At 26.4% G+C, this 14,869-nt stretch overlaps 4 protein-coding genes across 4 annotated transcripts; 1 reads left to right on the forward strand and 3 right to left on the reverse strand.

The window, feature by feature from the left end:
• Positions 1-873: 873 nt before the first annotated feature.
• Positions 874-7,748, reverse strand: LOC127280548 (endoglucanase E-4-like). Its single transcript, XM_051303601.1, has 7 exons — positions 7,459-7,748; positions 6,646-6,808; positions 3,230-3,461; positions 2,803-3,081; positions 2,356-2,696; positions 2,020-2,269; positions 874-1,879 (listed from the first exon to the last, which is right to left on the reverse strand). Exons 2-7 carry the CDS (start codon positions 6,676-6,678, stop codon positions 1,593-1,595), a joined length of 1,422 nt encoding a protein of 473 aa, XP_051159558.1. The 5' UTR covers positions 6,679-6,808; positions 7,459-7,748; the 3' UTR covers positions 874-1,592.
• A 135-nt stretch (positions 7,749-7,883) lies between these two features.
• On the reverse strand, positions 7,884-10,436 carry LOC127280551 (regulator of microtubule dynamics protein 1-like). The gene is made up of 4 exons (XM_051303605.1): positions 10,113-10,436; positions 9,018-9,209; positions 8,688-8,936; positions 7,884-8,612 (listed from the first exon to the last, which is right to left on the reverse strand). Exons 1-4 carry the CDS (start codon positions 10,188-10,190, stop codon positions 8,262-8,264), a joined length of 870 nt encoding a protein of 289 aa, XP_051159562.1. The 5' UTR covers positions 10,191-10,436; the 3' UTR covers positions 7,884-8,261.
• Positions 10,437-10,613: 177 nt separating this feature from the next.
• LOC127280550 (retinol dehydrogenase 13-like) lies at positions 10,614-12,629 on the forward strand. The gene is made up of 6 exons (XM_051303604.1): positions 10,614-10,867; positions 11,150-11,318; positions 11,443-11,551; positions 11,624-11,938; positions 12,138-12,345; positions 12,436-12,629. The coding sequence occupies exons 1-6, from the start codon at positions 10,797-10,799 to the stop codon at positions 12,536-12,538; spliced, it is 975 nt and encodes a 324-aa protein (XP_051159561.1). The 5' UTR covers positions 10,614-10,796; the 3' UTR covers positions 12,539-12,629.
• A 13-nt stretch (positions 12,630-12,642) lies between these two features.
• LOC127280549 (retinol dehydrogenase 13-like) lies at positions 12,643-14,737 on the reverse strand. The gene is made up of 6 exons (XM_051303602.1): positions 14,533-14,737; positions 13,917-14,182; positions 13,465-13,569; positions 13,139-13,348; positions 12,834-13,047; positions 12,643-12,767 (listed from the first exon to the last, which is right to left on the reverse strand). The coding sequence occupies exons 1-6, from the start codon at positions 14,646-14,648 to the stop codon at positions 12,662-12,664; spliced, it is 1,017 nt and encodes a 338-aa protein (XP_051159559.1). The 5' UTR covers positions 14,649-14,737; the 3' UTR covers positions 12,643-12,661.
• Positions 14,738-14,869: the final 132 nt, after the last annotated feature.

Raw genomic sequence — 14,869 nt, forward strand, 5'->3', positions numbered from 1 at the left:
TGTGAAAAATTGAGAAAAAAAGTCCATTGCATCAATTGTCTATGAATAAACGTTTACGATTTAGAGCGATTTTAATTATTTCTACAGTGAGCGGCTACGCGTTGCCGGCGGTAAGCACCAAGAGTGGGGAGACCGAGCGCAAACCGAGCCGTGACGCGTTAAATTAATTTAAAACTATTCTAAAATCAAAACCAAGCGTCTAAAATAAAATTTACAAAATTCCTTTTTTTCACCAATTTTTTCAGAGAATTGATTTAGAAAAAAAAAATGTTCTTATCTTACTTTCTCCCCAACTGCAATTGTAAACTTTAACCATACAATAGTATCCTTTATTGCAACGAACTGATTTGCAGCTTGTTGCTACTTTTAGAATTTCTAAAAATATATTTTTTTTTTAATATAAATAAACAATTATAAAATTATAAATTAAAAATTTTTTTTTAAATTTCTTTTTTCAAATTAAAGTAATAGAAAAATTTACCTGAAGTTTCTTGATTTGTTGGAAACACTGTGAGAGTATATAAAAAAAATATTTTCACAAAATTTTTACAACGAAATTTCCAATTCATAATGAACGATGGCAGAAGAAAAAACGAAATAGATAAAATCGACTAAAGAAATTGAATTAAATGCATTCAGTCATTGAAGTAATTGGAGAAGAAACAAAGGATGTTATTTTTTCAAACAATTTTAAGTAACTTAAGATATGTATTTCATAATAAAACTCAAATGTCAAGATTATTAAATTTTAACTAAATATTTAAATTTTACATTCTTTTGGTGCAAACTAAAAAAAATTAAAATTTTTTATTTATTTAAAAAAACAAAATAATTATAAATGAAAATGAATATTTTTTTTATAGTTGTAGGTATAAAAAGTTTATTGACTATTTAACAAAATTCACAATAAACGATATCCTTTCTATTATTGTAATTGCGACTAATTTTATATTTAACATAATAAAATAGTAGAAGCTAGAATTGTGTTTTTATCAATTTATTTTTTTATTTTATTATCTAATTTTTAATGTCTTTGGTATTTAAAAAATACTGACTTTAAAATAATTTCCGAAGGTTTTTTTTTTGTAATATTAAGGAAATAACACAAAATGCATTTTTCTTTTTAATTCCTTGCTTCACTATATATACTTTTTAGGAAAACTATTTTTTTTAACTTAACTATCACATTTCTAGTTGTTAAAACTAAATTTATAATAAATGTAACTTAATTTGTGTCATATTTTAAGTTTCAAAAAAAAATTACATGGATTTTTAATTTTTTAAAAAAAATTAGTCTTTATGTTCATACAGACTTTTTTTTTAAGTCTTTGTGTACATTTTGAAAAGTCATAACACTTGTAAATTATTTTATTAGTTCGTGGCGAATATATAAACCAGCATGAATTAATAAAATTATAGAAGTGTCACGACTTTTCGAAATCAAAAATTAATTCAAAATCAAACCGGAAGGAGAGTATTTATACAATTTGATGCCTTTTTTCACCTAAAATTGTATAAATATTTCTGATTCATAATAGACGGAATTTAAGGAATATATGTATATTTGAAAAAAAAATTTTTTTTTTTTCTTATCAAGAGGTTGGCTTTACTCGAAGTTGAAGCAAACCGGCAAGACTTCCCGTGAAACCTGCATTACAATCTAAAGTAACGTCGGTGTAAATATAGTCTTGTCGATTATCGTCAAATTCATCTCGTTCATCAGGTCCTGAAACTAGAGCACCATAGAGTATTTGAGGATTTGGTGATTTCCGATCTAATTCCGACCAACCACAAGGTGCTGGTTTATTGGGACAAGAGGAAGCCTCGTGATTTGGTTGGGTTGGTGGATTTTTACCCCAACCAACTACAAAACTCCTTCCTAAAATCACACAAAAAAAAAAGAAATTAGTCCTCAACAATAAGAATTTAATACTTCAGAAGATAAAAAAACGGTTAAAAACGACTCTACATTAGTTTGGTTCTAAATTCTATAAAAAAAAATATAAAGAAACAATTCACCTGTACTACCGAGAATATAAGAGATTTGCTCCTTGGCAAAATCTCGATATTCTTGTGAATTTTTAATTTCCAATATATCAGCAACTTGTAAACATGCAAAAGCCACATTGGCAGCGTGACAAAGTGTACCAAATTTTTCAATATAAAGAAGACCTTTTGGTGTTCTTTTCTGTTGTTTTATGGAAAATTGACAAAAATCTTTTGCAGCATTTTTATAAACATCACGTCCTGTTAATTGTGCCAGAAGTATCTGTAAAAATCATTTAATTTTAAAATTGATACAAAAGATTTCTAATGCAGAGTCTGAAAAATTTATTCAGATTTATAAACACAAACCTGAACACCAGCAGATTTTTTATTATAAAAAAAAGAATTTGATCTTTCATTAAGATAAAAATGTTGATAATAATATTCGGCCTCGTCGAGATAATTTGTCATTTTTGTCGCTTTATAAAGCCAAACAGCAGCCCATGCCAATTCATCGCCATAGTCAGTACTCTCATAATAGTGTGTTGCATCTTTTATTGATTGATGATAAAGTCCTCGATAATCAGTGGCAAATTTATAAAGTTCTTGAGCATGCTGAAGGCATTTTTTACTGTATTCTGGATTTGTAATTTTGAAAAGAATACTCGTGGCTGCTAAAGCTGAAGCAGTTTCACCAGCTAGATCAGAACCTGTATAAATAGAACACTTATTCTTTTTTCTAAATCAATATAAAATTCAAAAAAATCTTATTTGTCATTTTTTCCTTTATATTTGTTTTCAAATATAAAATACTACCTGGATGTTCAGTGTCAATTTTAAAAGCAGGTCTTGATGTATTCAAATCTTCGGGTCTACCCCAAAATGTATGATCAAGTGAAAAATCGCCAACCTGTCCGTAAAATGTTGTTTCATTAACATGACATTTAATGAAATAATCAGTTGCCCATTTAACAGCAATTCGTAATTCATCCAGTTGACCAGCTGCCGAATAAGCTTCAGGCCAACTAATACCACCCCATGCTAAAAGTGTTGTTGTCCATGCCATTGTAAATCCAAATTTCACAAAGTCACCGGCTGAAAGGAGAATTTTTTTTTTTTCGTTAATTATTATTTTATTTTTCACTTATCTTTATTAATATTATAAGAAGAAAATTATTATGATAAGCAGACATATTCTTTTTTGAAAATTAATAAAATATACAATAAAATTAATTTCATGAACCATCATAATAGCCTCCGGTGAGATCTTCTCCATTGATGCCACTATCATTTAGTGCAGAATCTCCGCGCCAGGAAATTCTATTATTAGAAGGTAATTTTCCTGATCGTTGAGCCTCGTAAAATAGAAATGAAAGTTCCAAAACCTTAGCATAATCATTATAATCTTCGATTGGTTTAACATTTACGGCAGATAATTTTTTTTCTATTATGGCAGCTGATGTATATGCAAAAATCTAAAACAAAAAAAAATTAAGAAAAAAAATTAATGGGAGAAGCAGTGCTAATTCCATTAAAGGGTTTCGTTGCTGTTATATTAATCAAGTTTGTTCGTTTCGGAAAATGCAAGGAAATGAAACAAAAGTACCCAGTAGTCCTTAGTAATTCCCCAGTAGTTCCTAGAAGTTACTTAATTGTTCCTTGTAGCTTCTAGTAGTCCCTAGTAATTACCTTGTAGCTCCTAGAAGTTCCTAATAGTCCCTAGTAGTCCGTAGTAGTTACCTAGTAGTTCCTAGTAGTCCCTAGTATTTCCTAGTAGTCCCTAGTAGTTATTTAATTGTTCCTAGTAGTTTATAGTAGTCCCTAGTAGTTACTTAATTGTTCCTAGTAGTTTCTAGTAGTCGCTAGTAGTTCCTAATAGTCCCTAGTACGTCCTTAAAGTCCCTAGTAGTTCATAAATGTCCTTAGTAGTTACCTAGTAGTGCCTAGTAGTTACCTAATAGTCCCTAGTAGTTCCTAGTAGTTACCTTGTAGCTCCTAGTAGTTCCTAATAGTCCCTAGTATTTACCTAGTAGTCGCTAGTAGTTCCTAGTAGTCCTTAGTAGTTCGTAGTAGTCCCTAGTATTTACCTTGTAGTTCCTAATAGTCCCTAGTAGTACCTAGTATTTCCTAGTAGTCATTAGTAGTCCCTAGTAGTTATCTAGTAGTTCCTAGTAGTTACCTTGTAGCTCCTAGTAGTTCCTAATAGTCCCTAGTAGTTCCTAGTATTTACCTAGTAGTTCCTAGTAGTCCCTAGTAGTTCCTAGTAGTTACCTTGTAGCTCCTAGTAGTTCCTAATAGTCCCTAGTAGTTCCTAGTATTTACCAAGTAGTTCCTAGTATTTACCAAGTAGTCCCTAGTAGTTCCTAGTAGTCCTTAGTAGTTCGTAGTAGTCCCTAGTATTTACCTTGTAGTTTCTAATAGTCCCTAGTAGTACCTAGTATTTCCTAGTAGTCATTAGTAGTCCCTAGTAGTTATCTAGTAGTTCCTAGTAGTTACCTTGTAGCTCCTAGTAGTTCCTAATAGTCCCTAGTAGTTCCTAGTATTTACCTAGCAGTTCCTAGTAGTCCCTAGTAGTTCCTAGTAGTTACCTTGTAGCTCCTAGTAGTTCCTAATAGTCCCTAGTAGTTCCTAGTATTTCCTAGTAGTCCCTAGTAGTTATCTAGTAGTTCCTAGTAGTCCCTAGTAGTTATCTAGTAGTTCCTAGTAGTCCCTAGTAGTTATCTAGTAGTTCCTAATAGTCCCTAGTAGTTCCTAGTATTTACCTAGTAGTTCCTAGTAGTCCCTAGTAGTTCCTAGTAGTTACCTTGTAGCTCCTAGTAGTTCCTATTATTTACCAAGTAGTTCCTAGTATTTACCAAGTAGTTCCTAGTAGTACCTAGTAGTTACTAGTATTTACCTAGTAGTCCCTAGTAGTTCCTAGTAGTCCTTAGTAGTTCGTAGTAGTCCCTAGTAATTCCCAGTAGTTACCTTGTAGTTGCTAATAGTCTCTAGTAGTACCTAGTATTTCCTAGTAGTCATTAGTAGTTCCTAGTAGTCCCTAGTAGTCCCTAGTAGTTATCTAGTAGTTCCTAGTAGTTACCTTGTAGCTCCTAGTAGTTCCTAATAGTCCCTAGTAGTTCCTAGTATTTTCCTAGTAGTCCCTAGTAGTTATCTAGTAGTTCCTAGTAGTTACCTTGTAGCTCCTAGTAGTTCCTAATAGTCCCTAATAGTTCCTAGTATTTACCTAGTAGTTCCTAGTAGTCCCTAGTAGCTACCTTGTTGCTCCTAGTAGTTCCTAATAGTCCCTAGTAGTACCTAGTAGTTACCTTGTAGCTCCTAGTAGTTCCTAATAGTCCCTAGTAGTACCTAGTATTTACCTAGTAGTTATCTAATAGTTCCTAATAGTCCCTAGTAGTTTTTAAAAGTTTGCTACAATATTTAGTAAGAATTTTTCAAACAATGTAATGTAAAATTACAGTCATGTTGCCGCAATATTATTATATGTTATTTATGGGTATAAAAATGAAGAAAATGCACATTTTGATTATATTCACATTGAGTCGTTAATGTCAATGTGTGTAAATTTTATAGATTCTCTTATATCAACTTGTTGAGGCCTTGAATTATGCAAAATGCATTTGATCATCGGTCCTGGTGTCACGTGACTTGCATCGAAATCACTTATGCATTTCAATTATTGAATCATTAGTACATTTTTGAGTTTATTAATAGAAACAATTAATTAATTAAAAATAACTCTGTACTTATATATATTTATAATTTATGCAAAATATGTTGTTTTTTTTATTATAATTTAAATGAGTAAAACCTTTTATTTTTAAAATATTGAATTTACACTTTTGTCTTTAATATAAAAATTTTCTAATAATATTTCTATTTTTTTTTAATTTCAAAAAAGAAAAAAATATAACACTTTTTTAATACAAGTTTTTAAAAAAAAGTATTTGTAAACAAAAAAAAAAAATTTTCCTGCGGTAAAGATTAAAGGATATTATGTACGCTTTGAAATCCTGATGTAAAGATGAAAACGAACACGAGAATATTTGCAATGTGTATTGGCACTTGTTATGCAAAAATTACTCGGACAACGAACTCTATATTTTCTCAGAATTATATATAGCTTATAGAATCAGAAGGTCAAAAAGAAAGGAAAAAAAAGAAATTTTTTTTTTCAAATTTGATGAATTTTAATTTAATATTTTAGAAAATTCTTTGAAATTTTTTTTTTTAATTACTTCTGTATTTCTCCTTTTTTTAAAAAAGAAAAAAGAAAAACAGAAGGTGAATAAACAAAATCAAATTTTTTTCATCGAAGCATCTTTTTAAGTGAACAATGTGTGTGAAGGGCGAATTATCTACTTGGGAGAGATGGGGACCGGAAATTGATGTCTCATAGCTTCTTCCGGACATGCGGGACCATACTAGACTTTAAAGATTATTGTTTCGATTTGTGTGAATGTAAATTTAATTAATAGTTTTCAATTTTTACAATTGATTTATTAAGAATAATTAAAAAAAAGAAATTTCCTTTTTCAAATAATAATTATATATATATATGTAATTACTACGAAAAATTAATTATAAATTTTTCTATAATTATTTCTAAAAGTATTATTTATCAGTAAATAAAAATAAAATTTTTTAAAATTAGAAACTTACAATACTGCACGTGGCAAGAATTTGAAAATTCATTCTTCGTGGAATCGTTTCAATATGATTACGATGATAATGATATGGTTACGTCGAAATATCAAAGAAGTAGCAGCTCTTGAGATGAGCGTTTTTGTTAGATATTTCAGTGTTCATGACAATTTTTTGATACCTATTTTTTTAAAGAAAAGGAAAATTTTTCTAATTTAAATTTGAATATTAAAATGTTTTTAATATTAAAAATTTTTTTTTTATAAAATTATAAATAATAATAATAATAATAATAATAATAATAATAATAATAATAAATCAATTAAAAATTCAATAACTAGTAAAATTTTGAAAAAAGTTTTTCATACAAAAGAATGATAAAAAAATTAAAATTAAATTAAAAATCGGATACTGTTGAAGCTAAAAGACAAAATAATAAAAAAAAGAAAGAAAAATCTTTTATGTCAGACGAGTGTAATAACGACATTCCGAAAGTGATAAAAGTCGAATCAAATGCCAACGTGATCTTATTAATCATTCACAATGTTTATTGTATATATTCATTTCCTAAAGGATAAATTCGAAGCTGTAAAGTGAATGATAAAAAAATACTTTTTAGTTTTATTATTTTTTTTTTATGCAATAAAACATGGAATTTTTTTGTTCCTGATAATTATAATATTAATTATATACTTTTTTTTTATCAAATTGCTTATAAAAAAAATATTATTAAAAATTTTTTTTTAATTGCGTTTTATAACAACAAATATAAAATTATTATTATTATTATTATTATTATTATTATAAATAATATGTTTAGACAATAAGCACCTTAACACTCGTATATTATGAAAACACCAAATAAGCTTTTTTATCAATAAATTTTTGTAAATAATAAAAAACAATTGTTTTACAATTTATAATAAATAAATAAAAAATAAGAAAATAAAAAATAATATTTAGGAAATAATTTTTGAGACAATATTTTTTTAACGTCTTGACACATCGAGAATCTATCGGTTACTGATTGACTCAAGTTGAAAGACATATTTACCGGTGCGGTGTGTCCATATAGTGAAAGAATATATATATATTACCTAAATAAAAAGAAAATAATATTATAAAAGATGCGATTAGCACAGATAGAATGGAAAAAATTGTTTTTTCGCAGTAATAGCGTATATTTTATTTTTTTAAAGTAAATTTTGAAAAAAAAAATTTTTAAATTTGTTTTTCATTTTTATTTTTGTTTTATATAAATTAAAAAAATGTCTGTCTTCAGTTTTTTTTTCATTCATTCTTAAATGCATCAGTTTATACAGTTACAGTATATTATTATAGTTTCATCATAAGAATTGCAACCTCCATTTATATTATAACATGTAAATTTTACTTTCCCTTGAAGAAAACCATTGAAAACACTGTATTATATATTAACCTGCATTGCCTTTCTAATATTAAGATTCGCATTTAAAAAATTTTTTTTAAAACAAATTTATTGTTTTTTTTTCATTAGAGAAACTTTATAAAAATATATATATATATACATTCTATATATAAAATAACAATAAGTATATAACTAATACACCAATTAAACCAAAATCACCGATTTTTGATAAATTAAAAAAAAAATATTATGAAATGCTGTTAAGTAACTTTTGTGCTTCCTGTTTTGCTTGTTGGTCCTCATCATTTTTTGCTAAAAATTCTGAAGCCAATTTTAAATATTTAAGAGCATCTTCTTTTTTATTTAATTTCAAAAATGTTTTGCCAATCATTAAAAGATTTTGACTGTAAAAATTAGGATCGACAATTTCTGCTTTTTCAAAATAAATAAGAGCTTCTTCGTAACTTGATGTTGGTGGTTGGCCAAAAATTGCCGACGCTATTTTTCTTTGATACCAAGTTAAATCGGAAATTTGATAACACCAATTTCCTATTAAATAGAGTGTCGTCGCATCTTTTGGATTCAATTCGCTGGCTTTCTGTACAAAATTATTAAATATTTAACAATAATAATAATAATAATAAAATAATAATAATAATAGTAATTAACTTACTATCATGTGCTTTTTTACATTGTGCAATTGATTTATTCGAGATTTCATTCCCTCGAAACCACTTTTTGCATCGAGAATAATTGCCATCCATTTTTGAGCTGCCCAATTATTTTCATCAATTTCCAGAGCAGAGGAAATTATATTGTATGCTTCGAAAATAATTTTTTTCCCCTCGACATCGGTTGCAGAAAGGGACATTTTGTACATAGCTCGACTTAATCTCCATAAAATTTCCACATTTTTGCTATTCTAATGTATAACATTTTTTTTTTTTTTATTAAAAACGGTGTGCTTTATAAAAAATATTTTTTCTTAATATTATAAATGTACCTTGAAACCACTAAGCAAATCATAAATTTGCTTATATTCCTCCTGTTCGAACAGGGCGTCTGCTTTTGCAATTAAAAGTTCTTTTGTCGTCATCGAGGATTCATTTTCTTCGGTTTTTTTCGCTTTCCATAAACTCAAAGCGTAAAATGATCCAGATGTGTAAAAAATTCTCGATTTTTTACCTACTGTAGTCTTTTTTTTAAAAAAAGAAAAATTATAAGAGTTCATTACCTAATATTATTTTAATTAATTAAAGTAAATTCTCACAATTTTTTTTACACTTTTTACTCTTTATTTTTCTTGCGCTTGTTATTTTTATATTTAAATTTACGCGCCTCATCTGTATTTCCGCTTACGCCAACCTAACCTTCCCTGGCGAATTGTGAAAACCGAGAACTTGAGAAGTTGACTGAACTCCGTCACGTTTCGGTTTGTTTGGGTTTGAGACAATATATTGCAAAAAATAATTGAAATATTGGTAAAATTGCTATTGGAAAGTAAAAATTAATAATTTCTGAATCGATTTATGTAATATTATTGGATAATTAAGCTCTTATTAAATAATTAACGTTCAAAGTATATGAGTACTGAACTGCAATTATTATTTTTTGAATGAAAAAAGAAATGCTACAAAATATCTTTTTTTTTCTAATAAATTAATTGTTGCAGTATTTATTCATGTTATTTATATAAATAGATAGTAAATATTTATAAAGTTTCTAGTAAAAAATAAAAAATATATTTAATACAGTCGAACATAACCCTCAGTAACACCTGTTCCACCAGGGATGGGTTATCGAGGTTTTCTACGTTTCTTACGTAACATTACATATAATTATTGCATAGAAAAACTCTCTCTCTCTCTCTCTTTTCGAAAATTTTCCGGAATATTTGTATTTTCTAAAATTAACAATTTGACAATATTTATTAATTCTGCTAAACACCCCTCTCTATTTTAACATTATGTAATTAATGAACTTAATTTTTGTCAAAAATTTTTTAAATAAATAAATATTAATTAGTAATATTTATTTTTATTATTTAAATGTTTTTTTTTGCATATTTACAATTTTTGCAAAATCATGATATACACACCTTATAACCTTCAAAACTGGTAGAAGTAATTGCTCTTCGTTGATTAAATCTTAAAAAACTGACAAGTCTACGAAACATTGTTTGAGAGATTTGATTTTTTTTTTTTTAGTATAATTATCTATCACTTTGTAAAATCTGGTATATATTAAAAAAAAAAACAAGATTCAATTGATTCCAAGCCTGTTGATCATGTCGAGTTATATCAACAAATCAACTGTCAGATTCTGTATAATATATACCCAGTGGGCAGTGGGTAAAAAAAATTCTTGTTCCGTTTCTAAAATATTTTAGAACATGCTGAAACCTGTCTGTAAAAAGAACGGGTTAAGAATGTTTAATTTTCTAAAAACTTTCTTTTTGTAGACATGTTTCAGCATGTTCTAAAATGTTTTAGAAACGTTTCTAGAATAATGTTTATTATCCACTGGGTATATATATTCCGAATTTAAGGTTAGGTTCTTTACCCACTGAGTATATATACAATTTAAGGTTAGGTTAGATGTAAATGCAGGTTAGGTTAGGTATTAAAACGCATGGCGATATACCGGAATTTATCCTAACTTTAATAATTATGACAGAAAAAGTAATTAAAAGTTATGTATGAAAATGTATTTTATAAGGAAATAAAGTATTTTAAAGTGTTTCGTTAATTGAATATTTAAATATTTTTAAACTAATACAATAATGCAAATTCCACGTCCTTTATACGTTGGAAGTGCATTTGCAACAGTTGCAGGTGTAATTTATCTTTTAAAGTAAGTTTTTTAAATATTTAAATTATTTATTTAGAAATTGTAAACGAGCTGTGCCCTTTGAGTACATAGATATCTGAATAATAATGTTACAAAAGTAATCAAATTACAAGAAAGAAAAATATATATATACAAAAATCTACATTGTAACCACAAAAAAATATTCATTGGCACTATCGATTTAAAAAAAATTTTAATTTTGCAAATTTTGACTGCAAAAATTAGTTAGCTAATTCATTTTTTTTAAATTAATTTAATTTTTTAAATCTTAAATTGGATTTTAAGGGACAGAATAAATGAATATGAATTCAAGGGAGAGGAAAAAAAATTACAGAACAAAGTAATAATTGTTACTGGTGCAAATTCGGGAATTGGTAAAGAAACAACAAGAGCATTAGCAGCACGAGAGGCAAAAATTATTATGGCTTGTCGAGACATGAATAAATGTGAAACTGTAAATTATATTTAGAATATTTCTTTCTTTTCTTATTTTTAATTAAAAATATATTAAATTAATTTTTAATTTAAAACAATTTTTTATAATCTTAATAAAAAAAAAAAAAATTTTTTTCTCTCAGGTTCGCAAGGAAATTGTTCTTGAAACAATGAATAAATATATTTATTGTCGACAATGTGATTTAGCATCACAGGAAAGTATTCGAAAATTTGTAAAAAATTTCAAAGAAGGTAACGAAAAAAAATCATTTTCAGTCTAAAAATTTTATATTAATTAATAATATTAGTAATTGTTTGTTACAGAATTCAAAGAATTGCATATTTTGATAAATAACGCAGCCGTAATGAGCTGTCCAAAATCTAAAACAAAAGAAGGCATTGAAATGCAATTGGGCGTTAATTATATTGGTCATTTTTTATTAACAAATTTATTGCTCGATACATTGAAAGTATCGGCACCATCGAGAATACTTAATGTCACTAGTGCTGCTTATAGTCGTGGAAAAATTAGAATCGACGATTTAAATAGTGAAAAAAATTATAATCCCGATGAAGCATATAGACAAAGTAAACTTGCAAATATTTTATTTACCACAGAATTGGCGAAGAGATTGAAAGGTGAATTTAATAAAAATTTTAAATTGCCAAAAATGGGGCAAAATGAACTGGAAACGAAATTTTTTAGATTAGGTTAAAAATTGCAATTGTTGCCAAAATGGGCAAAAGAAACTGGAAACGGAATATTTAGATTAGGATAAAAATTGCCTGTTGTCTCGAATTTTGCTTCTTGAAAATTGAAAATATTTTCAATTTTCAGGCACTGGAGTAACAGTGAATGCAGTTTATCCAGGAAGTAGCGATACGGAAATTAATAGACATTTGAGTTATCATTCTAGTTATATTAGTTCAATTTTTGTGAAACCATTCACTTGGATGTTTATTCAATCAGCTCGACAAGGAGCTACTCCCGTTTGGACTACAGCAATCCACGATGATCTCAAAGACGTCACTGGTTGTTATTTTAGGTTTGTGGGATTTTTTCTCCCCTATTCAATTAATTTAAAATAGAAACCAAAAATCTGCGTTAATTTTTGATGATTTTTTTTTTATTGCAGTAAAGGAAGAAAGACAGATTTAACGAAAGAAGCACAGGATGAAAAAATATCAAAGTGGCTTTGGTTAACGAGTGAAAAATGGACGAAATTAAATGCCAACTGATGTTTGTAATTGTATAAATATTATTCTTGTTAGTTTATTATTATTATTTTTTTTTGTTTAATTGTTTAAGTAAAACGACATTTTTTCGAAATTACGGAATTTTTATTTAATTACAATTTTTTTTTACGTATTTATGTAATTTTTTACGAGTTTTAACGATTTTTCATACAATTCTTTAGCGAGGAAATCGTTTCTTGCATTTTCCGCAGGTTCTTTTAATTGACAGTCGCTGAAAATAATTATTTTCGTATTAATTTTTTTTTTTTAATTTCTATTTAGGAAATTAATTCAGTACCTGAAGTATTTTCCAGTTTGATTTGACAATTCAGAGGAGACTGATAGAAAAATTGAAGTTTGCGCTCCTTGCATTGGATTCTTAAGAAGTAACCACATTAATGGTTGAAGTATTGTTTTAAGAAAAAATGTCGAATTTATTAAAGATCGTCTCGCATGTTTTGTTCCTCTTACGAGACCAGGATCAAGTGAATTGATGGTAATATTTGTTTTATCTAATTAATATATATTTTTTAAATTATAGTTTTCAATAATTTACAAATTTTCAATTATTAAAAAATATATTATAAATTAATTATTATTCACCTTTCAATAGCGAACTCATGTGACGAGACATGAGAATAAGAAACAATTTACTTTGCGCAAAAGCACCTCGAGATGTGAATTTTGTCTCTTGATTTAAATCATCAAATTCAATGGTAGAAATTGAGTGGGCTTGAGCGGAAACATTAATTATTCTTCCTTGTTCGGATTTTTGCAATTTTTTCAAAAGTAATTGCGTTAAAAGAAAATGACCTAATAATTATAAAAAAAAAACATTAAATTTTTTCTATTTTTTTTTTTTTATTTTTTTTATTTAATTTCTAAGGAAATTTTTTTTTTGTTTTAGTAAATAAAATAAATTTACTAACCGAGATAATTTGTAACAAAGTGCATTTCAAAACCTTCCTCTGTTTTTTCAAAAGGATGAAATGCAATTCCCGCATTGTTTATTAAAATATCAACACGTTCAGTTTCTGTAAAGGAAGAAAAAGCGAATTTTTTATATTATAAAATATTAATTTATTGCTTACATAAATAAATAAAATTAATAATAATTATTAATTAATTAATATTAATTAATAATAAAATAAAATAAATAAATTATTATTTGAATAATTGTTAATTAAATAATTTTTAAAATAATTATTCTTTAAATAATTATTATTCAAATAATAATTATTGGTCAAGTAATAATTATTAGTGAAATAATAATTATTGAAATAATTATTAATTAAATAATTATTATGGTATTATTAATTAAATTAATTTGTTAGTAAATTTAAAAGAAAATTAGTAAAAAAAAAAAATAATGTAATTGTACCTAAATTTTCAACAAATTCTTGAACACTTTTCAATGATGAGAGATCAATGTATTTAACTTCCGCATGTCCATTTGAGAAGGAATTAATTTTTTTCGCCACTTCATTACCAGACTTAATGTCTCTCACTGCAAGAATTATGTGACCTCCACGTTTTCCTAATTCTAAAGCGGTTTCTTTTCCAATTGCACTGGAAGCTCCGGTAATTATTACAATTTTTCCATCAATTCTCTCTTTCGATGGACATTCAGAACCACCCATATAAGATCTTCAAATTATTATTATTATTATTAAAAAACATTTTTATTTTCAAAAATTATCGCAAACAGTATTTTTAAAATTATTTTTGAAAATATTCGTTTTAACACCAAATTTTTAATTTATTAAAGTTTTTGTATTATTATTATTATTTATTATTATTATTATTATTATTATTATTATTATTATTAATAAATATAAAAAAATATAAATAATATAATATATTATTAATTATTATTATTATTTTATTATATTTTATTCTCGTTTATAAATAAATTATTAAATTATTATGATTGCAAAAATTAATTTTATTTATTTATTTTTATTTTTTTTCAATTAATTAATAATTTTAATTAATACCTGATAGCTGTTAAAATTCCAATTCCAATTCCAATTACATAAATCCAATAAGAATCCAAAAAATTTGTTAAATCTTCCAATTGTTTTTGGAAATTTTCATCTGAATCCAAATTCATTTTTATTTTTTTTTATTTTTAATTTTTTTGTTTTATTGTATAAGAGAAAAATAGAAAAAATAAGAGATTGAAATTTTTGATTCACTCGGCTTGACGATTCAAATCGAAATAAAGCTGCGAGGGGACGTACTTTAATATAATTAATGGGCCTCGATTGATGTATACTGTATACATGTATATATGTATATATATATATAGGCAGGAAAAGATGCGGGATAAGT

The sequence above is a fragment of the Leptopilina boulardi genome, unplaced genomic scaffold (genome assembly GCF_019393585.1).
Source record: "Leptopilina boulardi isolate dan_hultmark-lab unplaced genomic scaffold, ZJU_Lbou_2.1 LbouV2_248, whole genome shotgun sequence".
NCBI classification, from domain to species: domain Eukaryota; kingdom Metazoa; phylum Arthropoda; class Insecta; order Hymenoptera; family Figitidae; genus Leptopilina; species Leptopilina boulardi.

Coding starts and splice junctions, on each gene's coding strand:
- LOC127280548 (XM_051303601.1), bottom strand. CDS start 6,678: ATGAATTTTCAAATTCTTGCCACGTGCAGTATT. Junction 2,270..2,355: donor AAAAATCTGCTGGTGTTCAG/GTTTGTGTTTAT, acceptor TGATTTTTACAG/ATACTTCTGGCACAATTAAC. Junction 1,880..2,019: donor TTATATTCTCGGTAGTACAG/GTGAATTGTTTC, acceptor GTGTGATTTTAG/GAAGGAGTTTTGTAGTTGGT.
- LOC127280551 (XM_051303605.1), bottom strand. CDS start 10,190: ATGTTTCGTAGACTTGTCAGTTTTTTAAGATTTAATCAACGAAGAGCA. Junction 9,210..10,112: donor CCAGTTTTGAAGGTTATAAG/GTGTGTATATCA, acceptor TTTAAAAAAAAG/ACTACAGTAGGTAAAAAATC. Junction 8,937..9,017: donor ATTTGCTTAGTGGTTTCAAG/GTACATTTATAA, acceptor GTTATACATTAG/AATAGCAAAAATGTGGAAAT.
- LOC127280550 (XM_051303604.1), top strand. CDS start 10,797: ATGCAAATTCCACGTCCTTTATACGTTGGAAGTGCATTTGCAACAGTT. Junction 11,552..11,623: donor TGTAAAAAATTTCAAAGAAG/GTAACGAAAAAA, acceptor TGTTTGTTACAG/AATTCAAAGAATTGCATATT. Junction 12,346..12,435: donor GTCACTGGTTGTTATTTTAG/GTTTGTGGGATT, acceptor TTTTTATTGCAG/TAAAGGAAGAAAGACAGATT.
- LOC127280549 (XM_051303602.1), bottom strand. CDS start 14,648: ATGAATTTGGATTCAGATGAAAATTTCCAAAAACAATTGGAAGATTTA. Junction 13,349..13,464: donor CTTTGTTACAAATTATCTCG/GTTAGTAAATTT, acceptor TATAATTATTAG/GTCATTTTCTTTTAACGCAA. Junction 12,768..12,833: donor CAAACTGGAAAATACTTCAG/GTACTGAATTAA, acceptor AATTATTTTCAG/CGACTGTCAATTAAAAGAAC.